This window comes from Pristiophorus japonicus, chromosome 4 (assembly GCF_044704955.1).
Source record: "Pristiophorus japonicus isolate sPriJap1 chromosome 4, sPriJap1.hap1, whole genome shotgun sequence".
Lineage (NCBI taxonomy): Eukaryota > Metazoa > Chordata > Chondrichthyes > Pristiophoridae > Pristiophorus > Pristiophorus japonicus.
This window is the reverse complement of record NC_091980.1, coordinates 157,078,473-157,104,734: the sequence shown is the minus strand read 5'-3', so window position 1 is coordinate 157,104,734 and position 26,262 is coordinate 157,078,473. Positions and strand designations below refer to the sequence as shown.

Genomic DNA, 26,262 nt, shown 5'->3' with positions numbered 1-26,262 from the left:
CAGGGTGTTTTTCAAATGGACTCATTCACCGGAAACACTTGGACCAAATCAAACTCAGATTCATGGACTATCCTGAGCCTACCTTGGACCCTACCTTTTTTGATCCCCCAACATACACACCAGTGGAAACCAGCACCACGGTTGACCACGAATCAGAATCCATCATCCACAGCAACCCAGCAGGGCCCAACACACCAGGCAGCCCAGCAAGGCCAGCTGCATAGCAGCCCAGCAAGGGCCTAACAAATGATTCAACAATACCAGCTTTCACACCGAGACGATCAACCAGGGCAAGAAGGGCCCCAGATTGACTAGCATTGTAACTAGCTACACTATTGACTTTGCGGGGGGAGTGTTGTTATATATGTAAACTTGTATTTACTCTACAGCCACCAGAGGGCTCATCCCCTGGAGTCCCAAGGGATCCCATAATCCCTTGGGAGCACTGGTATTTAAGGAGGCTTCACAGGTTGGAGAGGCACTCTGGAGACCTGCAATAAAAGACTAAGGTCACACTTTACTTTCAGCTCAGTGTTCAGTTTGACTCCTTCTCCATACATAACACTAGTGACTACAGAAATAGAATGTTATGTATGCAATAAAGGTTCAAACTGAGTACTGTTTAACTAAGCAAGGTACGACCTTGCCTGTGCTTTATTTAATCCCAAAGTGACTCACAAAATGGCTGGCCTTTTATACCAGAGCAGCACCATGTGCATGCTGCTCATTGGCCTCCAACAATGATGCCATCTGGTGGTCACCAACAGCATGTACATACATGACAATACCTCCTCTGAGATCTTATCACAGTCTTTCACAGGTTGAGACGGTCCAGTGCTTTACGCTCCCGGGTTGACCGTCTCAGTTCAATTCCGGCCTTGGGTGAATGTGCGGAGTCTGTTGTGGCTGATGGCTGGATGGGTGACTTGTTGGGGGTGGCAGTGGCCATGTCAAGAATTGCAAGTCCATTTTTATTGAACAAGTCCGTGATGGAAATTCCAGGTTCACTGATGACCCTTGAGTCCACTGAAGGCTGCTGGTAGGTTGGTTGGTTGTCGACGGTTTCTTCGTCCGACTGCTCTGGCTCGTCTGTTTGCCTCAGCTTTGTTTGATCCATGTGTTTCCTGCAAGTTTGCCCATTCTTGAGCTTAATAACAAATACTCTGTTGCCCTCCTTGACCATGACTGTACCAGCGATCTATTTGGGATCCTGATGATAATTCAACACATATATAGGATCATTAACAGAAATCTCGCGTGACACAGTTGTGCGATCGTGGTACCCTTGTTGACTCTGTCTTCTGTATTCAACATGATTAGTTAAATCCAGGTGTACAAGCGATAACTTGGTCTTAAGACCTCTTTTCATCATGAGTTCAGCAAGCGAGACCCCTGTGAGTGTGTGGGGTCTTGTACCTCAGCAATATGCAAGACAAGCGGGTCTGCAGTGACCCTTGGGTTACTCTCCTCATGCTTTGCTTGATAATTTGTACTGCACGTTCTGCTTGCCCATTGGATGCAGGCTTGAACGGTGCTGACCTTACATGTTTTATGCCATTAAGTTTTACAAACTCCTGAAACTCCTGACTGGTGAAGCACGACCCATTGTCACTCACCACTATGTCAGGCAGACCATGAGTCGCAAACATGACATTGAGATTCTCTATGGTTGCCATGGACGTACTGGATGACATGATTATGCATTCTATCCACTTCGAATAAGCATCCACCACCACTAAAAACATCTTGTCCAGGAAGGGACCTGCAAAATCTACATGGATCCTGGACCAAGGTTTGGATGGCCATGACCACAGACTCAGCGGCGATTCCACTGGTGCTTTGCTGAGCTGCATGCAGGTGTTTTACTGATGCACACATGCTTCCAGCTCAAAATCAATTCCTGGCCACCATACGTGGGACCTGGCGATGGCCTTCATCATCACTATACCAGAATGTGTGCTGTGTAACTCACGCACAAACTTCTCTCTCCCTTTCTTGGGCATTAAAATACGATTGCCCCACAATATGCAATCTGCTTGAATAGACAGTTCATCCTTGCGACGAATGTGCGGTTTGGCCTCCTCGCACACTTGCTGAGATATGACAGGTCAATCCCCTTTGAGAATGCAACCCTTTACCACCAATAATATTGGGTCCTGGCTGGTCCAGGTCTTAACTTGTTGAGCCGTGACAGGGGTACCTTCACTCTCAAAAGCATTATTATTAACATTAAATCTGCCAGTTGTGGCATTTTCACCTCCGGTGTGGGCAACGGCAACCGGCTCAAAGCATCGGCACAATTCTCTGTACCAGGTCTGTGGTGAATGACATAATCATAGGCAGATAATGTCAGCACCCACCTTTGGATGCGGGATGAAGCGTTGGTATTGATACCTTTGCTCTCGGAAAACAACAAAATGAGCGGCCTGTGATCGGTCTCTAATTCGAACCTCAGACCGAACAGGTATTGATGCATCTTTTTAACACCGTACACACACGCTAAAGCTTTTTTTTCTACCATACTGTAGGCTCTTTCTGCTTTAGACAAACTTTTGGATGCCTACGCGACAGGTTGAAGTTTCCCCGGCTTGTTGTAACACGCAACCAATTCCATATGACGATGCGTCACAGGCCAAAACTAAACGTTTACATGGGTCATAATGTACCAGCAGCTTGTTCGATTGGTGGCTTTCTCGAAAGCTCTGCCTTGCAATGCGTCCCACACCCAGTTGTTGCCTTTTCTCAATAGCATATGCAGTAGTTCAAGTAAGGTGCTCAATTTAGGTAGAAGTTTACCAAAGTAATTGAGTAGACTCAGGAACGAACGCAGCTCCACATTCTGCGGCTTGGGTGCATTCTTGCTGGCTTTGGTTTTCACGTCAGTAGGTCTGATGCCATCAGCGGCGATTTTCCTCCAGAGGAATTCGACCTCCGGTGCCATGAAGACGCACTTCGAGCGTTTAAGTCTGAATCCCACTCTGTCCAAACAATGTAGAACCTCTTCCAGGTTGTTCAGATGTTCCTTGGAGTCATGACCGGTGATCAGGATGTCCTTGGAACACGATGGTTCTGGGAACGGACCTTCAGTTGACTTTCCATATTTCTCTGGAATATTGCTGCAGCCGAGCAAATTCCAATTGGGCACCTGTGCTAAATAAACAGTCCTTTGTGCGCGTTAATGCACATAAGTCTCTTCGACATCTCGACCAACTCCTGCATCATATAGGCCGACGTCAAGTCCAGTTTTGTGAATGACTTCCCTCCGGTTAGCGTCGCAAACAAGTCATCAGCTTCGGTAATGGGTACTGATCTTGTTTCAAAACCCTGTTGATCGTAGCCTTGTAGTTTCCACAGATTCTGACTGTGCCATCACTTTTCAGCACAGGATCAATGGGGCTGGCCCATTCATTAAATTCGACCGATGATATGATCCCTTCACGCTGGAGTCTGTCCAGTTCAATTTTGACCTTCTCCCTCATCATATACGGCACTGCCCGAGCTTTATGATGGACGGGTCTTGCATCTGAGTCCACATGGATCTGCACCTTGGCTCCCGTGAAGTTGCCAATACCCAGTTCGAACAGCGAGGGGAACTTGCTCAATACTTGGGCACATGTATCTTCCTCCAACGACAACTCCTTTATGTCGTTTCAGTCACATCTGATTTTCTCCAACCAACTCCTGCCGAGCAGCGTTGGGCCATTGCCTGGAACAATGCACAGCGGTAACTCGTGAACCGACCATTATACGACACATTAATTTGTGCACTGCCAATCATCTTTATCAGTTCTTTGGTGTATTTGCGCAGCTTGGCGTTAACAGGGCTCAGCCTGGGTCTCACAGTCTTAGTATCCTACGGCTTATTAAATGCCCTCTTGTTCATGATCGATTGACTCGCCCCTGTGTCCAGTTCCATCAATACCGGTATCCCGTTAAACTTCACATTAATCAAAATTGATTTATTCTTGGTTATGAAAGAGTACAGTCCATACACTTCCTCCTCTGGCATCTCAAATCGCGTATCTGGATCCGCGCTAGTCTGACTCTCAGCCTCCATGTGGTGTGTCGCAGCTCGCTTGCTCATCTGTGGACACTTGCGCTGGAGATGCCCCACTCTCAGACAGCCTTTGTAACTATTTTGCTTAAATCGGCACTGCTGGTGCCAATGATTTCCCCCACAATGCCAACACGGAGAAGTCGGATACATTCCCGCTGGTGGACTTGGGCAGCCACAGGTTTCGTGAACACAGCCGGATAGGCCCTGCCATGTGCCGCTCTGCCGAACATCGAATCAATCGCATTTACAGTACTTGCCGAGGTTCGGTTCTTCATCGACATTTGCTTTAGACTCCTGTCCATTGTCATACATGATTGAGCGATCTGGATGGCCCTTTTTAAATCCAACTCCTCCACCACCAGAAGTTTGCGGAGGGTCACCTCGTGGTTGATACCGATAACCAAGAAGTCCCGCAGCATGTCTGCCAACACCGTCCTGAACTTGCACGGTCCCGCTAGACGTCTCAGGTCGGCAATGAATCCCGCTGCGCTCTTGCCCTCCGATCGAACGTGTGTGTAAAACCTGTATCTCGAGATGATGATGCCGTCGTCTGGCTTGAGGTGCTCCCGTACCAATGTACACAACTCCTCATAAGTTTTCTCTGTTGGATCACTCGGCATGAGTAGATTCTTTATCAGACCGTAGATCTTTGAACCGCACACAGTGAGGAACACGGCCCGGCGCCGATCTGCATCGTCGACCCCCTTCATTTTATTGGCCACGAAGTACTGGTTCAAATGGCTCATAAAGTCTGCCCAATCTTCTCCCTCCACGAATCGCTCTAAAAATCCAATCGTGCTCATTTTGCAAACAAAGGTTCTTGTATTCTCGTCGCCAAATGTTATGTATGCAATAAAGGTACAAACTGAGTACAGTTTAACTAAGCAAGGTACGACCTTGCTTGTGCTTTATTTAGTCCCAAAGTGCCTGACTCACAAAATAGCTGGCCTTTTATACCAGAGCAGCACCCTGTGCATGCTGCTCAGTAACCTCCAACAATGACGCCAACTGGTGGCTACCTTCAACATGTACATACATGACATGGAAGAATAGGGCAGATGAATGCATGGCTGGAGAGATGGTGCAGGAGTGAGGGCATTAGATTCCTGAGGCATTGGGACGGTTTCTGGGGGAGGTGGGACCTGTACAACCTGGACGGGTTGCACCTCAATAGAGTCGGGACCAATCTCCCTGTGGTGGGGTTTGATAGTGCTGTTAGGGAGGGTTTAAACTAGCTTGGCAGGGTGATGGGAACCTGAGGGTAGATTCAGAAGGGAGAGAAGAAAAGCTGGAAATGGAAGGCAGAAAATTGGTAAGTGAGCTTGGAAGGCAGAGGAAACAAAGGTTAGAAAATAGACAACAAGGGAGTTGACAGTGCCAAATGGTATGTACTTCAATGTAAGGAGTCTCGGGAATAAGTCGGATGAGCTGAGGGCACAGATAGACACTTGGCAGTATGATATTACAGCTATAACTGAGACATGGCTGAAAGGCAGGAATGGCAGCTCAACATTCCTGGTTACAGGGTTTTCAGACGGGATAGAGGGGGTAAAAAAGGGAGGGGTAGTGGCAGTATTGGTTAAAGAAACAATTATAGCAGTGAGGAGGGATGATATGTTAAAAGGATAATTAAATGAGGCTATGTGGATTGAACTAAAGAACAAAAAAGGGGCAATCACACTGCTGGGAGTGTACTATAGACTCCCCAAACAGTCTGAGGGAGGTAGAAGAACAAACTTGTAGGCACATTTCTGGGAAGTGTAAAAACAATAGGGCAGTAATGGAAGGGTATTTCAACTACCCTAATATTAACTGGGATAGGATCCATGTCAATGGTATAGAGAGAGCAGAATTCTTCAAATGCATTCAGGAGAACTTTTTTAGCCAGTACTTAGCAAGCCCAACAAAAGAGGGGTCGGTTCTGGACTTAGTTCTAGGGAAAGAAGCTGGGCAGGTGGAAGGGGTATCAGTGGGAGATCATTTTGGTGCTAGTGATCATAATTCAATTAGATTTAGCTTAGTTATGGAAAAGGACAAAGATAGATCAGGAATAAAAGTTCTCAATTGGGGAAAAGCTAATTTTACTAAGCTCAGATGTGATTTAGCCAAAGTGGGCTAGAAACAGCTACCAGAAGGTAAATCAGTGTCAGAGCAGTGGGAGGTATTCAAGGAGGAGATTCTGAGAGTTCAGCGCAAGTATGTTCCCTTAAAGAAAAAGGGTGGGACTAAAAAATCCACTGCCCCCTGGATGTCAAGGGGCATACAGGGTAGGATAAAGCAAAAAAGGGAGGCTTATGGCAGATACCGAGGGCTCAATACTGCAGAAACCCGAGAGGACTATAGAAAGTGCAATTAAAAAGGAAATTAGGAAAGCCCAAAGAGAGAGCATGAAAAAATATTGGCAAGTAAAATCGAGGAAATCCCAAAGATGTTTTATAAATACATTATAACCAAGAGGATAACTAAAGAAAGAGTAGGGCCTATTAGAGACTATAAAGGAAATCTGTGTGTGGAGGCAGAAGACATGGGTATGATTCTTAATGAATACTTTGCATCTGGTTTCACAAAAGAGAGGGGCGATGTAGACTTTGCAATAAGGGAGGAGGAGTGTGAAATATTAGTCAAAATAAAAATAGTGAGAGAGGAAGTATTAAGGGGCTTAGCAGCTTTGAAAGTGGATAAATCCCCAGGCCCAGATGAAATGTATCCCAGCCTGTTGAGAGAAGCAAAAGAGAAAATAGTAGAGACTCTGACCATCATTTTCCAGTCCTCTCTGGCTACAGGTGTGGTGCCAGAGGCCTGGAGGACTGCTAATGTTGTACCTTTGTTTAAAAAGGGAGAAAGGGATAGACCGAGTAATTACAGGCCAGTCAGCCTAACCTCGGTGGTGGGAAAATTATTGGAAAAAGTCCTGAGGGACAGGATAAATCTTCATTTAGAAAGGCACGGATTAATCAAGGTCAGTCAGCGTGGATTTGTTAAGGGAAGGTCATGTCTAACTAACTTGATTGAAGTTTTTGAGGAGGTAACGAGAAGGGTCGGTGAGGGTAGTGTGTTTGATGTAGGCGATATGGATTTTAGCAAGGCTTTTGATAAGGTCCAACATTGTAGGCTGGTCACGAAAGTAAAATCCGATGGGATCCAGGGCAAAGTGGCAAATTGGATCCAAATTTGGCTCAGAGGCAGGAAGCAGAGGGTAATATTTGATGGGTGTTTTTGTGACTGGAAGGATGTTTCCAATGGGGCTCAGTACCTTGCTTTTTGCGGTACATATATAAATGATTTGGACCTGAATGTAGGGGGTATGATTAAGAAGTTTGCAGATGATACAAAAATTGGCCGTGTGATAATGAAGAAGAAAGCTGTAGACTGCAGGAAGATATCAATGTACTGGTCAGGTGGGCAGAACAGTGGCAAATGGAATTCAACTGGGAGAAGTGTGAGGTAATGCATTTGGGGAGGGCTAAGAAGGCAAGGGAATACACATTAAATGGTAGGACACACAGAACTGTAGAGGAACAAAGGGACCTTGGAGTGCATGTCCACAGATCCTTGAAGGTAGCAGGATAGGTAGACTAAGGTGGTTAAAATGGCATATGAAATACTTGCCTTTATTAGCTGAGGCATAGAATATAAGAGCCCAGAGGTTATGCTTGAACTGTATAAAACATAGCCAGAGTACTACGCACATTTCTGATCACCACATTACCACGGTTATGGACCAAAAGCTGGAAAGTGGGATTAGGCTAGATAGTTGGCTGGTACGGACACGATGGGCTGAATGGCCTCCTTCTGTGCTGTAAATTTCTATGATTTTATGAAAGCTCAAAGAGGACAAGGAGAGATAATGTGTCATAATCACAGATGATGCTTTCCATGACTTTGGCCAGGACCATCTTGGTGATCTGAGAAAGACTGAAGCTAGACTGGAGATATTTGAACATGGAGTTCCCAAGTGAGATTGGGACGGATCTTCGAATTGAAATAAACATTTGAGAAAAAAGGGAGGTTATGAGGTGGTGGAGAGGATGAATGGTGGCGGGGGGGGGGTGGCGGGCGGGCAGGGGGACGGCGGGCGGGCAGGGGGACATTAAAAGCATAAGGAGATGAGTAAGGCAATTTTGAAAGGGACGAGGAGTCTGCAGAGGGAAGTTATTAACAATGTCAGCTAGCTTGCATTTAAGATGCTTTTAATGCCATAAATTAACTCTCAAGTTCATTTTTCACTGTTGTCTGGATGAAATATTTTGCTAAGACAGATTTTATTGTAAAGAAAGACTTGGATTTATATAGCGCCTTTCACGACCACATACTTTTGGAGTGTAGTCACAATGTGTGAAACGCAGCAGCCAATTTGTGCACAGCAAGCTCCCACAAACACCAATGATAATCTGTGTTTTTGTTATGTTGATTGAGGGATAAATATTGGCCAGGACACCAGGGATAACTCCCCTGGTCTTTGAAATAGTGCCATGGGATCTTTTACGCCCACCTCAGAGGACAGACAGAACGTGGGTTTAATGTGTCACCCCCGACAGTGCAGCACTCCATCATCATCATCATAGGCAGTCCCTCAAAATCGAGGAAGACTTGCTTCTACTTCAAACGTATGTTCTCAGGTGACTGAATAGTCCAATATGGGAATTACAGTCTCAGGTGGGACAGAGAGTAATTGTGGGAAAGGGTGGGTGGGACTGGTTTGCCGCATGCTCTTTCCGCTGCCTGCGGTTGATTTTTGCATGCTCTCGGCGACGAGACTCGAGATGCTCAGTGCACTCCCGGATGCTCTTCCTCCACTTAGGGCTGCAACTCCCTCAGCACTACACTGGGGTGTCAAGCTGTATTTTTTGTGCTCAAGTTCCTGGACTTGAATGAGACTTGAACCCACAAAGCTCTGACTCAGAGGCGAGAGTGCTGCCCACTGAACCACAGTGTAATTGTGCTTAAAATGTCAGTGCAGGCTGTGCGTGGTTTGCAGCGAGACACAAGCAGCCCCAATGCAGGATGCAGCCCCGGGCGCGGGGCCACGTGGCCCAGGGTTTGAAACTTCCGCCGCGAGCGGGAGGAGGTGGGGCCAGGCGGGGGGGGGTCAGCGCGCCTGCGCGGGTCAGGCAGCGAGCGGCGGGAGCGGAGCGTACGATGGCGGACGTGCTCGAGCTGCTGCTGACACACCGCGCCGGCACGGCCAGGTAACCGGGGGGACAGACAGCGGACCGGCAGCCGGGTCTCTCCCGTACTGTCAGCCCGCGGCCCAGAGCCTGTCACCGGCGTGCGAGTGAGGGGCCTGAGGCGGCGAGAGACCCCCCTCCCCCCGACATCCCCCTCCCCCCGACATCCCCTCCCCTCGACATCCCCTCCCCTCGACATCCCCTCCCCTCCCCTCCCCCCGACATCCCCTCCCCTCCCCTCCCCCCGACATCCCCTCCCTCCCCTCCCCCCGACATCCCCTCCCCTCCCCTCCCCCCGACATCCCCTCCCCTCCCCTCCCCCCGACATCCCCTCCCCTCCCCTCCCCCCGACATCCCCTCCCCTCCCCTCCCCCCGACATCCCCTCCCCTCCCCTCCCCCCGACATCCCCTCCCCTCCCCTCCCCCCGACATCCCCTCCCCTCCCCTCCCCCCGACATCCCCTCCCCTCCCCTCGACATCCCCTCCCCTCCCCTCCCCCCGACATCCCCTCCCCTCCCCCCGACATCCCCTCCCCTCCCCTCCCCCCGACATCCCCTCCCCTCCCCTCCCCCCGACATCCCCTCCCCTCCCCTCCCCCCGACATCCCCTCCCCTCCCCTCCCCCCGACATCCCCTCCCCTCCCCCCGACATCCCCTCCCCTCCCCCCGACATCCCCTCCCCTCCCCCCGACATCCCCTCCCCTCCCCCCGACATCCCCTCCCCTCCCCCCGTCATCCCCTCCCCTCCCCCCGACATCCCCTCCCCTCCCCCCGACATCCCCTCCCCTCCCCCCGACATCCCCTCCCCTCCCCCCGACATCCCCTCCCCTCCCCCCGACATCCCCTCCCCTCCCCCCGACATCCCCTCCCCTCCCCCCGACATCCCCTCCCCTCCCCCCGACATCCCCTCCCCTCCCCCCGACATCCCCTCCCCTCCCCCCGACATCCCCTCCCCTCCCCCGACATCCCCTCCCCTCCCCCCGACTCCCCTCCCCTCCCCTCCCCCCTCCCCCCGACATCCCCTCCCCTCCCCCTCCCCTCCCCCGCATCCCCTCCCCTCCCCTCCCCCCGACATCCCCTCCCCTCCCCTCCCCCCGACATCCCCTCCCCTCCCCTCCCCCCGACATCCCCTCCCCTCCCCTCCCCCCGACATCCCCTCCCCTCCCCTCCCCCCGACATCCCCTCCCCTCCCCTCCCCCCGACATCCCCTCCCCTCCCCTCCCCCCGACATCCCCTCCCCTCCCCTCCCCCCGACATCCCCTCCCCTCCCCTCCCCCCGACATCCCCTCCCCTCCCCTCCCCCCGACATCCCCTCCCCTCCCCTCCCCCCGACATCCCCTCCCCTCCCCTCCCCCCGACATCCCCTCCCCTCCCCTCCCCCCGACATCCCCTCCCCTCCCCTCCCCTCCCCCGACATCCCCTCCCCTCGCCCTCCCCTCCCCCCGACATCCCCTCCCCCCGACATCCCCTCCCCTCCCCTCCCCCCGACATCCCCTCCCCTCCCCTCCCCCCGACATCCCCTCCCCTCCCCTCCCCCCGACATCCCCTCCCCTCCCCTCCCCCCGACATCCCCTCCCCTCCCCTCCCCCCGACATCCCCTCCCCTCCCCTCCCCCCGACATCCCCTCCCCTCCCCTCCCCCCGACATCCCCTCCCCTCCCCTCCCCCCGACATCCCCTCCCCTCCCCTCCCCCCGACATCCCCTCCCCTCCCCTCCCCCCGACATCCCCTCCCCTCCCCTCCCCCCGACATCCCCTCCCCTCCCCTCCCCCCCGACATCCCCTCCCCTCCCCTCCCCCCCGACATCCCCTCCCCTCCCCTCCCCCCGACATCCCCTCCCCTCCCCTCCCCCCGACATCCCCTCCCCTCCCCTCCCCCCGACATCCCCTCCCCTCCCCTCCCCCCGACATCCCCTCCCCTCCCCTCCCCCCGACATCCCCTCCCCTCCCCTCCCCCCGACATCCCCTCCCCTCCCCTCCCCCCGACATCCCCTCCCCTCCCCCCGACATCCCCTCCCCTCCCCTCCCCCCGACATCCCCTCCCCTCCCCTCCCCCCGACATCCCCTCCCCTCCCCTCCCCCCGACATCCCCTCCCCTCCCCTCCCCCCGACATCCCCTCCCCTCCCCTCCCCCCGACATCCCCTCCCCTCCCCTCCCCCCGACATCCCCTCCCCTCCCCTCCCCCCGACATCCCCTCCCCTCCCCTCCCCCCGACATCCCCTCCCCTCCCCTCCCCCCGACATCCCCTCCCCTCCCCTCCCCCCGACATCCCCTCCCCTCCCCTCCCCCCGACATCCCCTCCCCTCCCCTCCCCCCGACATCCCCTCCCCTCCCCTCCCCCCGACATCCCCTCCCCTCCCCTCCCCCCGACATCCCCTCCCCTCCCCTCCCCCCGACATCCCCTCCCCTCCCCCCGACATCCCCCGACCTCCCCTCCCCCCGACATCCCCCGACCTCCCCTCCCCCCGACATCCCCCGACCTCCCCTCCCCCCGACATCCCCCGACCTCCCCTCCCCCCGACATCCCCCGACCTCCCCTCCCCCCGACATCCCCCGACCTCCCCTCCCCCCGACATCCCCCGACCTCCCCTCCCCCCGACATCCCCCGACCTCCCCTCCCCCCGACATCCCCCGACCTCCCCTCCCCCCGACATCCCCCGACCTCCCCTCCCCCCGACATCCCCCGACCTCCCCTCCCCCCGACATCCCCCGACCTCCCCTCCCCCCGACATCCCCCGACCTCCCCTCCCCCCGACATCCCCCGACCTCCCCTCCCCCCGACATCCCCCGACCTCCCCTCCCCCCGACATCCCCCGACCTCCCCTCCCCCCGACATCCCCCGACCTCCCCTCCCCCCGACATCCCCCGACCTCCCCTCCCCCCGACATCCCCCGACCTCCCCTCCCCCCGACATCCCCCGACCTCCCCTCCCCCCGACATCCCCCGACCTCCCCTCCCCCCGACATCCCCCGACCTCCCCTCCCCCCGACATCCCCCGACCTCCCCTCCCCCCGACATCCCCCGACCTCCCCTCCCCCCGACATCCCCCGACATCCCCCGACCTCCCCTCCCCCCGACATCCCCCGACCTCCCCTCCCCCCGACATCCCCCGACCTCCCCTCCCCCCGACATCCCCCGACCTCCCCTCCCCCCGACATCCCCCGACCTCCCCTCCCCCCGACATCCCCCGACCTCCCCTCCCCCCGACATCCCCCGACCTCCCCTCCCCCCGACATCCCCCGACCTCCCCTCCCCCCGACATCCCCCGACATCCCCCGACCTCCCCTCCCCCCGACATCCCCCGACCTCCCCTCCCCCCGACATCCCCCGACCTCCCCTCCCCCCGACCTCCCCTCCCCCCGACATCCCCCGACCTCCCCTCCCCCCGACCTCCCCTCCCCCCGACATCCCCCGACCTCCCCTCCCCCCGACCTCCCCTCCCCCCGACATCCCCCGACCTCCCCTCCCCCCGACATCCCCCGACCTCCCCTCCCCCCGACATCCCCCGACCTCCCCTCCCCCCGACATCCCCCGACCTCCCCTCCCCCCGACATCCCCCGACCTCCCCTCCCCCCGACATCCCCCGACCTCCCCATCCCCCGACCTCCCCATCCCCCGACCTCCCCTCCCCCCGACATCCCCCGACCTCCCCTCCCCCCGACATCCCCCGACCTCCCCTCCCCCCGACATCCCCCGACCTCCCCTCCCCCCGACATCCCCCGACCTCCCCTCCCCCCGACATCCCCCGACCTCCCCTCCCCCCGACATCCCCCGACCTCCCCTCCCCCCGACATCCCCCGACCTCCCCTCCCCCCGACATCCCCCGACCTCCCCTCCCCCCGACATCCCCCGACCTCCCCTCCCCCCGACATCCCCCGACCTCCCCTCCCCCCGACATCCCCCGACCTCCCCTCCCCCCGACATCCCCCGACCTCCCCTCCCCCCGACATCCCCCGACCTCCCCTCCCCCCGACATCCCCCGACCTCCCCTCCCCCCGACATCCCCCGACCTCCCCTCCCCCCGACATCCCCTCCCCCCGACATCCCCCGACCTCCCCTCCCCCCGACCTCCCCTCCCCCCGACATCCCCCGACCTCCCCTCCCCCCGACATCCCCCGACCTCCCCTCCCCCCGACCTCCCCTCCCCCCGACCTCCCCTCCCCCCGACCTCCCCTCCCCCCGACCTCCCCTCCCCCCGACCTCCCCTCCCCCCGACCTCCCCTCCCCCCGGACATCCCCTCCCCTCCCCTCCCCCCCGACATCCCCTCCCCTCCCCTCCCCCCCGACCTCCCCTCCCCTCCCCCCCCCCGACATCCCCTCCCCACCCCTCCCCCCCGACATCCCCTCCCCTCCCCCCCGACATCCCCTCCCCCCCGACATCCCCTCCCCTCCCCTCCCCCCGACATCCCCTCCCCTCCCCTCCCCCCCGACATCCCCTCCCCTCCCCTCCCCTCCCCCCCGACATCCCCTCCCCTCCCCCCCCGACATCCCCTCCCCTCCCCTCCCCCCCGACATCCCCTCCCCTCCCCTCCCCTCCCCCCCGACATCCCCTCCCCTCCCCTCCCCTCCCCCCCGACATCCCCTCCCCTCCCCTCCCCCCCGACATCCCCTCCCCTCCCCTCCCCTCCCCCCCGACATCCCCTCCCCTCCCCTCCCCTCCCCCCCGACATCCCCTCCCCTCCCCTCCCCCCCGACATCCCCTCCCCTCCCCTCCCCCCCGACATCCCCTCCCCTCCCCTCCCCCCCGACATCCCCTCCCCTCCCCTCCCCCCCGACATCCCCTCCCCTCCCCTCCCCCCCGACATCCCCTCCCCTCCCCTCCCCCCCGACATCCCCTCCCCTCCCCTCCCCCCCGACATCCCCTCCCCTCCCCTCCCCCCCGACATCCCCTCCCCTCCCCTCCCCCCCGACATCCCCTCCCCTCCCCTCCCCCCCGACATCCCCTCCCCTCCCCTCCCCCCCGACATCCCCTCCCCTCCCCTCCCCCCCGACATCCCCTCCCCTCCCCCCGACATCCCCTCCCCTCCCCCCCGACATCCCCTCCCCTCCCCCCCGACATCCCCTCCCCTCCCCCCCGACATCCCCTCCCCTCCCCCCCGACATCCCCTCCCCTCCCCCCCGACATCCCCTCCCCTCCCCCCCGACATCCCCTCCCCTCCCCCCCGACATCCCCTCCCCTCCCCCCCCGACATCCCCTCCCCTCCCCCCCGACATCCCCTCCCCTCCCCCCCGACATCCCCTCCCCTCCCCCCGACATCCCCTCCCCTCCCCCCCGACATCCCCTCCCCTCCCCCCCGACATCCCCTCCCCTCCCCCCCGACATCCCCTCCCCTCCCCCCCGACATCCCCTCCCCTCCCCCCCGACATCCCCTCCCCTCCCCCCCGACATCCCCTCCCCTCCCCCCCGACATCCCCTCCCCTCCCCCCCGACATCCCCTCCCCTCCCCCCCGACATCCCCTCCCCTCCCCCCCGACATCCCCTCCCCTCCCCCCCGACATCCCCTCCCCTCCCCCCCGACATCCCCTCCCCTCCCCCCCGACATCCCCTCCCCTCCCCCCCGACATCCCCTCCCCTCCCCCCGACATCCCCTCCCCTCCCCCCCGACATCCCCTCCCCTCCCCCCCGACATCCCCTCCCCTCCCCCCCGACATCCCCTCCCCTCCCCCCCGACATCCCCTCCCCTCCCCCCCGACATCCCCTCCCCTCCCCCCCCGACATCCCCTCCCCTCCCCCCCGACATCCCCTCCCCTCCCCCCCGACATCCCCTCCCCTCCCCCCCGACATCCCCTCCCCTCCCCCCCGACATCCCCTCCCCTCCCCCCCGACATCCCCTCCCCTCCCCTCCCCCCCGACATCCCCTCCCCTCCCCTCCCCCCCGACATCCCCTCCCCTCCCCTCCCCCCCGACATCCCCTCCCCTCCCCTCCCCCCCGACATCCCCTCCCCTCCCCCCGACATCCCCTCCCCTCCCCCCCGACATCCCCTCCCCTCCCCCCCGACATCCCCTCCCCTCCCCCCCGACATCCCCTCCCCTCCCCCCCGACATCCCCTCCCCTCCCCCCCGACATCCCCTCCCCTCCCCCCCGACATCCCCTCCCCTCCCCCCCGACATCCCCTCCCCTCCCCCCCCGACATCCCCTCCCCTCCCCCCCGACATCCCCTCCCCTCCCCCCCGACATCCCCTCCCCTCCCCCCGACATCCCCTCCCCTCCCCCCCGACATCCCCTCCCCTCCCCCCCGACATCCCCTCCCCTCCCCCCCGACATCCCCTCCCCTCCCCCCCGACATCCCCTCCCCTCCCCCCCGACATCCCCTCCCCTCCCCCCCGACATCCCCTCCCCTCCCCCCCGACATCCCCTCCCCTCCCCCCCGACATCCCCTCCCCTCCCCCCCGACATCCCCTCCCCTCCCCCCCGACATCCCCTCCCCTCCCCCCCGACATCCCCTCCCCTCCCCCCCGACATCCCCTCCCCTCCCCCCCGACATCCCCTCCCCTCCCCCCCGACATCCCCTCCCCTCCCCCCCGACATCCCCTCCCCTCCCCCCCGACATCCCCTCCCCTCCCCCCCGACATCCCCTCCCCTCCCCCCCCGACATCCCCTCCCCTCCCCCCCGACATCCCCTCCCCTCCCCCCCGACATCCCCTCCCCTCCCCCCCGACATCCCCTCCCCTCCCCCCCGACATCCCCTCCCCTCCCCCCCGACATCCCCTCCCCTCCCCCCCGACATCCCCTCCCCTCCCCCCCGACATCCCCTCCCCTCCCCCCCGACATCCCCTCCCCTCCCCCCCGACATCCCCTCCCCTCCCCCCCGACATCCCCTCCCCTCCCCCCCGACATCCCCTCCCCTCCCCCCCGACATCCCCTCCCCTCCCCCCCGACATCCCCTCCCCTCCCCCCCGACATCCCCTCCCCTCCCCCCCGACATCCCCTCCCCTCCCCCCCGACATCCCCTCCCCTCCCCCCCGACATCCCCTCCCCTCCCCCCCGACATCCCCTCCCCTCCCCCCCGACATCCCCGACATCCCCTCCCCCCCCGACATCCCCTCCCCCCCCGACATCCCCTCCCCCCCCGACATCCCCTCCCCCCCCGACATCCCCTCCCCCCCGACATCCCCTCCCCTCCCCTCCCCCCCGACATCCCCTCCCCTCCCCTCCCCCCCGACATCCCCTCCCCTCCCCTCCCCTCCCCCCCGACCTCCCCTCCCCCCCGACCTCCCCTCCCCCCCGACCTCCCCTATCGCCCAACACCCCCAAACCGTGACCCGGGTAAGGGGCCTGAGGCGGAGAGAGCCCCCCTCCTTCCCCACAAACACATAACCTCACCCTTCACCAAACCCTCTTCTCCCCCCGCGCCCCATCATCAATCCCGCCCCCAAACACCCTGCCCAGCCTACCTACCTCGCCAATCAGCCCTTGCCCACCCAAGCCCCCCCTCACCACCACCAACCAGCCCACCCACCAAACACGCCTCATGCCACATCACCAGCACCTTTCACCAACCAGTCCCCCCTACCACCAAATACACCTCCACACCCCCCCCCCCGACAACACCAGTAGCCATCACCAACCAGCCTCCTGCCCACAAACATACCCCCCTACACCGCAAACCCTCAAACCTCCTCACCTATCACCACCACCCTTCACCCAACCCCCTACAATTCCAACATGCGTCCTTCCCCCCCCCCCCACCCCAACAAACCATCCCCTCACCTATCACAACCAACCCCACAAAGCCCCTCCACACTGCCCAACCTTCTCCCAACACCCCCATCATCAACCACCCACTCCCTCACACACAAGCCAGCAACCTTCATCCCCATCAGTCCCCATCACCAGCCTTCCTCCAAACCCCCACAAACATTCTTCACTGCCCAATCAGATCAGCCATGATCTTATTGAATGGCAGAGCAGACTAGAGGGGCCAAATGACCTACTCCTGCTCCTATTTCTTATGTCTCCCCCGCCCCCCCCCCCCTCCCCCCAACCCACTCGCAATCACTAATCACCTAACACGAAGAGAAGCAACAAATATTGTCTAGTTCTTTCCTTCAGTAATAAGGTTAAGAAAGCCCAAAGATGTGACAACATATTCAGCAACAGTATATTTTTGTCTGGCTTCTGTTTTCAGAACAGTGAGCTGAGCGACAAACTTCTGGCATACAATTCGCTGCGGAGAGGCTTTGTTCCCTTCCTTTTGAACTTTTTAAGAGAGCAGACGAACCAACTCATTCCAAATGGTCCCTCTACTCCTGCAAAGACATCCTCTGCCCAAGGGCTGAGATCAGCCAGGTGCCGTCAGGACTGGACTGAGAGCAACCGGGCAGAAAGAAGGACCAGTAACCCCGAGATGCTGAAAGGGATGAGAGCCCAGTTATTCTCGGATTCTCCAAGCGGTTCCTTTAACTCTGCCGCTTTCTTCCACTCCCCTTCGGCCAGTGGCTCTTCATTCTTTTCAAAGTCAAACAGTGACTTGCATGGTGCAGTGTCACCAATTAGCCCCGACTTCAGCTGTAGCGCGGCGCAGCGCTATGGTGAGCGGCGGTCGACTCAGCGGGCCAGCCTCGGCCAGTTCATCATCCCAGGCCCCGAAAGCCAGTCCCAGCGACGCACCAAGAAGAAGAACACCTTGCTCAGTGGTCGCCAGGTCGGCAACGACCCGGCAAAGTTCCTAGCTGAAGAGGATGGTGCGACTTGGAGTGGCAACAGGAGGAGGATGGAGTATGTCGGCAACGCTCAGCCTGCTACTCCGTTGAATATAAATAACCTGGAAGAATTTCCACCAGTGGGTGCAACCGCTTGGGGAAGGTAATGTTGTTTCTGTGTTAATAGATTAGTTCACAGTTCAGTCAGTGTTCACGATTGGAACGCCAGTGTGTTATCTAAAGTGCCAGGCATTGCTCTGGTCTCGCCCTGGAGTCAAGGTTGTGGGTTCAAGTCCCACTCCACATACTTCACCATATCATCCAGGCTGACACTCTTCTGGGGGAGTGCTACACTGTCAGAGGTGACGTCTTTCACATGAGATGTTAAACCGTGGCCTCGTCTGCCCCCTCAGGTGGACGTAAAAGATCCCATAGCACGATTTCGAGAAAGAACAGGGGAGTTCTCAATATTTATCCCTCAACCGACATGGGGGGAGGGGGGAGGGGGAAGGGAGGGGGAGAAAACCCAGATTATCTGGTCATTACTTTATAGCTGTTTGTGGGAAGTTGGCAGTAAAGCACTTTGGGATGTCCTGATGTAGTGAAAGTGCACTTTTACGTTGTATATAAGTGGCACATTGTGCAAATTGTAACCTTACTTTTCGCAGTTGGCTTTGTTAAGAGCAAGAGTTGTACTCGTTTAGTAGATCTCCTTTATTTGACATTATAACAAACTCTTCTAACTTCAGTCTAAAAGTGCCTGTGAAAAAATTTAACAAACTCCCAGCCGTACAACAACATTGTAGATCTTGTCCTTCCGATCGTGACTTGTGTCTAGAGAGAGAATTTTGATTTATTTACTGTTGGTTAAAAGTATGTCACAAGTGGTGGGAGCAATTTGAAGCGACGAATTAAGAGTAAATACAAGAATTGTGACAACATTACATTTTTGACTCGTATTAACATCAAATTAATGGGCCTCCTGTCGATTCTGTACAGATAGACTGCTTGCTTTATTCTGAAGTTAGCCAATGAAAGCAGCGGTTGTTGAAATGGAGCTGAGCCTGGTCTATATTTTGAAGACGTCAGGCTATCTCAGCTAGATGTCATTATATCTTTTATTTGACAAAATTCTGTGAAACTTGAACTTCCTGATCACCCATCACCCCTGTGCTCGCTGACCTACATCGGCTCCCGGTTAAGCAACGCCTCGATTTCAAAATTCTCATCCATGTTTACAAATCCCTCCATGGCCTCGCCCCCTCCCTATCTCTGAAATCTCCTCCAACGTGCCCCCCCCAAGATGTCTGCACTCCTAATTATGCCCTCTTGAGCATCCCTGATTATAATTGCTCAACCAGTGGTGGCTGTGCCTTCTGTTGCCTAGGCCCCAAGCTCTGGAACTCCCTCCCTAGACCTCTCCGCTCTCTACCTCTCTTTCCTCCTTTAAGACACTCCTTAATAATTTCTTCTTGTGTGGCTCAGTATGAAATGTATTTGTTTTGTTTTATAACACTGCTGTGCAGCGCCTTGGGATGTTTTACTACATTAAAGGCGCTATATAAATAAAAGTTGTTGTCTCTGGGATTGAATGACAGTTCCTACCCCAGGCAGAGAGAGATTTGACTTGGTTCTGCGAGTTCCTGAGTTCATAGTGACAGAGACAAATACCTAGATATTCTAGTGGTTGGACATGCTTGAGTCTGTATTATGGATAGCGGCCCAGGTTACACAGTGTTTGGAGAGTTGGAGAAATGTGACTTGTCTTGTTTTTGTACCTGAGACTGGTTATAGGTTCTGTAATGAAATGATGTCTGCTGTATTGATTCACTGCCCCTGCCTACTTGTAGTGTCAGTTGTGGCTCAGTGGGTAGCACACTCGCCTCTGAGTCAGAATACCAAGTCCCACTCCAGCGTCTCGAGCACAGAAATCCAGGCTGACGCTCCAGTTCAGCACTGGTGGAGATGCCGTCTTTCGGATGAGCCGATAAACTGAGGCCCTCTCAGGAGGATGTAAAAGATCCCACGGCACTATTTCGAAGAAGAGCAAGGGGAGTTATCCCAGGTGCCCTGGCTAATATTTATCCCTCCACCGACATAACAATAAAAGACAGATTATCTGGTCATTATCACATTGCTGTTTGTGGGAGCTTGCTGTGAGTAATTTGGCTGCCGTATTTCTTACATTACAACAGTGACTACACTTCAAAGGTGTTTAATTGGCTATAAAGCACTTTGGGATGCCCGGTGGTCATAAAAGGTGCTATAGAAATGCGTGTCTTCCTTTTCTTGTTATAAATATGATTTTATAGTTTAAACCCAAAGTTGAATGTCCATTAGCCATGGTTTAGTGGGAGCACTCTTCCCTTTGAATCAGAAGGTTGTGGGTTCAAGCCCCACTTCAGAAACAGGAGCACATAATCCCTGCTGGCACTCCAGTGCAGCACTGAGGGAGTGCTGCACTGTCCCAGGTGCCATCTTTCAAATGAGATGTTAAATACTCTGCCCTCTCGGGTGGATGTAGAAGATCCCTCTGCATTATTAAGAAAAGCAGGGGACTCCCTGGTCTCCTGGCCAAATATTTAGCCCTCAACAACAACATCAACGTGTATTGATATAGTACCTTTAACATAGCGAAACGTCCCATGGCGCTTCATAGCAGTATTAATAGACAAAATAAATGCATTTGACACCGAGCCACAATGGAAGAAATTAGGCCAGGTGACCAAAAGCTTGGCCTTAAGGAGGGTCTTAAAGGAGGAAAGAGAGGTAGCGAGACGGGGAGGTTTAGGGAGGGAGTACCAGAGCTTTGGGCCCAAACAGCTGAAGGCACGGCTACCAACGGAGACGGGCAATGTTACGGAGGTGGAAAAGGACGGTTTTAGTTATGCTGCTGATATGCGGCCAGAAGCTCATTTCAGGGTCAAATATGATACCTAGGTTGCGAGCAGTCTGGTTCAGCCTCAGACAGATGTTGGGAGGGGGGGTATGAAGTCGGTGGCTAGAGAACGCAGTTTGTGACGGGGACCGAAAACAATGGCTTCGATCTTCCCAATATTTAATTGGAGAAAATTTCTGCTCATCCAGTACTGGATGTCGGACAAGCAATGTGACAAATTAGAGACAGTGGAGGGGTCGAGAGAAGTGGTGGTGAGGTAAAGCTGGGTGTTGTCAGCGTACATGTGGAAACTGGCGCCCTCAACCAATATCTTTTAGAAAAAAAACATTATCTGGTCATTTATTTCTTTGCTGTTTATGGGACCTTGCTGTGCACATGTTGGCTGCTGTGTTTCCTAGATTCATAACAGCGACTGCAGTTCAAAAAAGTAAAGTGCTTTGGGATGACGAGGTCATGAAAGGTGCCATATAAATACAAGTTCACTCTAACCAAAGACGAGAATACAAGAACGCTTGTGTCGTTCTAGTAAGCTGAGTTAGTGACAGTGGTCTGTGTTCAGTTACATCACTGGATATTGTGTGTGTAACTGCACATTTCTGTTCAGGGTGCTCCTGTTTGTACTGAGCATGTGAGAAATATCTAGAAGCCCTAGTCCAGCTTATAGATGGAAGAGTTGTCACTTCAGGAGACTGAATAAATTGGGCAGAGCACAAAATAGGGCAAATTGTACATGGTCTGTGTGAAGAAGGAGCTTTAACAGGACAACTTCCTTGTACAATGCTCATGTTCCTTTTTTAAACAAAACTTGTTAGATAGGGAAATTACAAAAGGGTTTGAAAAGTTCTTCTGCATTTATGCAAGTGTCCAAAATTAGCTATATTGGTTAGTTCAGCCTGGTACGCCTGCTGAAGATGCAAGGCTAGTCACTGTCCTATATTTTAACTAAAGGTCACAGTGTTGCCTTTTATCTACTAAAGTTATTGATCTTTAAACAGGAGTCAAGATTGCCCTGCTAGGACAAGTTGGATGTCAGCCTTGGATCAGTGGTACCACTCTTGGCTCTGAGTCAGAAAGTTGTGGGTTCAGGTCCTGTTGGTTAATTCCTTCCTTATCCTTTTAGCAGATTTGTAAAGCTAGAAACAGTAAGATGTCTGACAATTAACTTTTATTATTGTTTTTAAAAATTCTTCTTAAAACGTCATACAGAACAGCCCATGTCCTAACTTGGAGAGAGAAACAGTTAACATTTCACATCAATGACCTTTCGTCAGAACCGTAGTTTGAGCATTTTCTGCTTTTATTTAAGATTTCCAGCATCTGCAGTACTTTGCTTTTGTATTAGCTTATTTATTTAATCTGTATATGCCTATCCTTGCATTACATTCTTCTCCAATGTCATCTGAGGGGAAAAGATGGGATTTGCGAGCACACAATTTAAACCGATTCGATCTACATTAGCTGTTATGTGTTAGAATAATGTAAAAACATATCTCTATTCTTGCAAACCCCTTCAGAGACTTGAGCACAATATTGAGGCTGACTCTTCAGTGCATACTGAGGGAGTGCTGCACTGTTGAAGGTGGCGACTTTCGGATGAGAGGCCCTGTCTGTCGTCTCAGGTGACATAAAAGGTCCCATGGCACTATTTGAAGATGTGTAGGGGAGTTATCCCGGTGGCCTGGCCAATATCTATCCCTTAATCAACATCACTAAACCAGATTATTTGGTCATTACCTCATTGCTGTTTGTGGGACTTTGATGCATGCAACTTGGCTGCCACGTTTCCCTACATTGCAACAGTGGCTGTGAAGCACGTTGGGATGTCCCGAGGACATGTAATCATAGAATCATAGAAATTTACAGCGCGGAGGGAGGCCATTTTGGCCCATCGTGTCTGCGCCGGCCGACACTGAGCTATCCAGCCGAATCCCACTTTCCAGCTCTTGGTCCATAGCCCTGTAGGGCTACTGACTTCAGGTGCACATCCAAATACTTTTTAAATGTGGTGAGGGTTTCTGCCTCTACCACCCTTTCAGGCAGTGAGTTCCAGACTCCCACCACCCTCTGGGTAAAGAAATCTCCCCTCATATCCCCTACCAATCTCCTACCAATCACTTTAAATCTATGCCCCCTAGTTGTTGACCCCAGGTCCAACATAGATCCTTTCTATCCACTCTATCTAGGCCCCTCATAATTTTATACACTGCAATAAGATCTTCCCTCAGTCTCCCCTGTTCCAAAGAAAACAAACCCAGCCTGTCCAATCTTTCCTCGTAGCTAAAATTATTCAATCCAGACAACAATCTTGTAAATCTCCTTTGTACCCTCTCTAGTGCAATCACATCTTTCCTGTAATGTGGTGACCAGAACTGCACACAGTACTCTAGCTGTGGCCTAACTAGTGTTTGAAACAGTTCAAGCATAGCCTCCCTGCTCTTGTATTCCATGCCTCGGCTAATAAAGGCAAGTATTCTGTATGCCCTCTTAACCACCTTATCTACCTGGCCTGCTGCCATCAGGGATTTGTGGACATACACTCCAATGTGCTATATAAATAAAAGTATTTTTATGATACTGCTGTATGAAGCTTTTCTGTACTATAATTACATTTATGGGTCAAAATAATAATTTTAAATACTGTTTTTATTTCAGTAAAACAAAACCATCGAGAAGAATTAACCCTACTCCAGTCAGTGTAGAGCGGCCACTGTCCAAACCTAAGATATGTTTCACTTCCACTCCTTTGAGTCAACCACCGTCCTCCACATACTCCACAGGAACTACATCAGAAGCGTTTGGGGCTGGACTGGAGGGATTTGCCATGGCTTCATCTCCCAGCAGCTTGCAGGAAGAGCGAGAGATGCTGAAAATTGAAAGGTAATACAAAAAAAAATCTACTAAACATGCAGGGGAAATTTCTGTTGTATGTATTTCTATTTTCTTGTTTCTACCGCATGTTTACGGCACTTAAAGATTCAGAAGAGAAACCCATGTGTTCCATTCTGGGTTCTGACTTGGAGTTTAAGGTTTACAAGCTATTTTCTAATTAACCTCAGCATATTTTCAAGCAGCACCGTGATGCTCTCCGCAAACTTCGGACGCCTTGCATGCACCAGAGTCTGAATTTCAACACTGCAGGGGCAGAACACCTTACCAGAAATTCTTTGGTTCTTCATTTTTGTGAGAGTCACACATCGCCATTTCTTACCTTCCAGCAAACAAGCAGTGGCCTGGGCACTGGACAAATTATTAGTTAAACAACCCATCCGCACTGCAGACCCCAGACTACCTGTGAGCAATGAGGACAGCTTTTATAAACTTGGCTTGTATTCCCTTGAGCATCGAAGATTGAGCAGTGATCTGATAGAAGTATTAGAATGTTAAAAGGATTCAATAGGATAGATAGAGAGAAACTATTTCCTCTGGTGGGAGAGTCCAGAACAAGGGAACATAATCTTAAAATATGAGCTTAAGCCATTCAGGAGTGAAATTGGGAAGCACTTCTTCACATAAAGGGTAGTGGAAATCTGGAAATCTCTTCCCCCAAAAAAGCTATGAATGCTGGGTCACTTGGAATTTTCAAAACTGAGACCAATAGATTTTTGTTGGGTAAGAGTATCAAGGGATATAAAAACATAGAAATCTACAGCGCAGAAGGAGGCCACTTCGGCCCATCGTGTTCGCGCCGGCCGACCAAGAGCTACACGGCCCTCAGGTCAGCAGCCCTGAAGGTTGCATTTAAACCAATGAACAATGGCGGACAGGTAAAGAGCATCCGGCCCAACCAGTCCGCCCCACACAACTGCGACACCCCTTGCACCGAAACATTTTACATGCCACCCCAACCGGAGCCATATGGAAGGTGGGCAAACGGAGTTGAGGTATAGATCAACCATGATCTAATTGGTGGAAAAGACTCGAGGGGCTGAATGGCCTTCTTCTGTTCCTAATGTTCCTAACGAGCTGGAACTTATTACAGTGCTAAGGATTGAGGGCAGACTGCAAACTTGCTTGTTTCTGTGTAACATTATTGAGCTTTCAAGAACACAAGAATTAGGAGCAGGAGTTGGCCATACTTTCGAGCCTGCTCTGCCATTCAATAATCTTCGACCTCAACTCCACTTTCCAATCCCCAAATCCCTTGATTCCCCTAGAGTCCAAAAATCTATTTATCTCAACCAATAATACACACATCGACTGAGCATCCACAGCCTTTTGGGGCAGAGAATTCCAAAGATTCACAACCCTCTGAGTGAAGAAATTCCTCCTCATCTAAGTCTTAAATGGCTGTCCCCTTATCCTGAGACCTTGACCCCTGGTTCTAGACACCCCAGCCAGGGGAAACAACCTCTCGGCATCTACCTCAGAATTTTGTATGTTTCAATGAGATCACCTCTCATTCTTCTAAACTCCAGAGAATACAGGCCCATTCTACTCAATCTCTCATAAGACAACCCTCTCATTAATCTAGTGAACCTTTGTTGCACCACCTCGAGTGCAAGTACATCCCTTAGATAAGGAGACCTAAACTGTGCACAGTACTCCATACTTGCTTAAAACCTGTTTCATCTCTAACCATTGACCTGAATCGTTAACTCTGTTTCTCACTCTCTCTACATAATGCTGCCTGACCTGCTGATTATTTCCAGCATTTTCTGTTTGTTTGAATTATTTCACTGTCTGACTTATCTTCCAATCGTCTGGTTGACTTATCGGCTAAACAATCCTACTCTTGCCGCACAAAAAATTTTTGGCTTTTTGAGTACCCTGAACTTTAAAACGCCCACACTACATTATAGCACCGGAGATTTTCAACAAAAAAAATGTCTTTTGGTAAAAAGTAAGGAAAATAGTGCATAATACATAGCCAGGTTATGTATTACTTCAATATTTCAGTGTGTAGTAGCATTCTGAGCATTTACTTTTTGAATGGGCCCTTTGTGAAGCACCGTTGGATGTTTATCCATATAAATGCAACTTGATGATACAAACTGGAATGAGAGAATCACACAGTGCAGAAGGAGGCCATTCGGTCCATGTGTGAAAGAGCTACCAATTTATCTCTCTTCCCTTCTCTTTTTCCATAGCCCTGCAAATTTATCCTTTTTCAAGTATCTATCCAATTCCCTTTTGAAAGTTACTATTGAATCTTTTTCCACACTTTCAGGTAGCGTGTTCCAGATCACAACAATTTGCTGTGTTTTTTAAAAAAAAAAATTAATTCTCCCGATCTCTCCCCCTGGTTCTTTTGCCCATTATCTTAAATCTGTACAAAAGCAAAATACTGCGGTAGTGGCAATCTGAAATAAAAACAGAAAATGCTGGAAAAACTCAGCAGGTCAGGCAGCATCTGTGGAAAGACGAAAGGTCATCGACCTGAAACGTTAACTCTGCTTCTCTCTGCACAGATGCTGCCTGACCTGCTGAGTATTTCCAGCATTTTTAATTTCTATTTTAAATCTGTATCTGCTCAAAATTCCAAATTTCTCCTTAATC

General features: G+C 54.5%; 1 protein-coding gene across 1 annotated transcript in view; it reads left to right on the top strand.

Moving 5' to 3' along the window:
* Positions 1–9,054: 9,054 nt before the first annotated feature.
* The window catches only part of cdan1 (codanin 1), a 95,469-nt gene continuing 78,261 nt past the window's right edge, over positions 9,055–26,262 (top strand). Inside the window, exons 1-3 of the mRNA XM_070877856.1 lie at positions 9,055–9,246; positions 17,354–18,030; positions 23,419–23,643. Coding sequence (XP_070733957.1) covers positions 9,055–9,246; positions 17,354–18,030; positions 23,419–23,643 — 1,094 coding nt within the window. The remainder of the gene's footprint in view (positions 9,247–17,353; positions 18,031–23,418; positions 23,644–26,262) is intronic.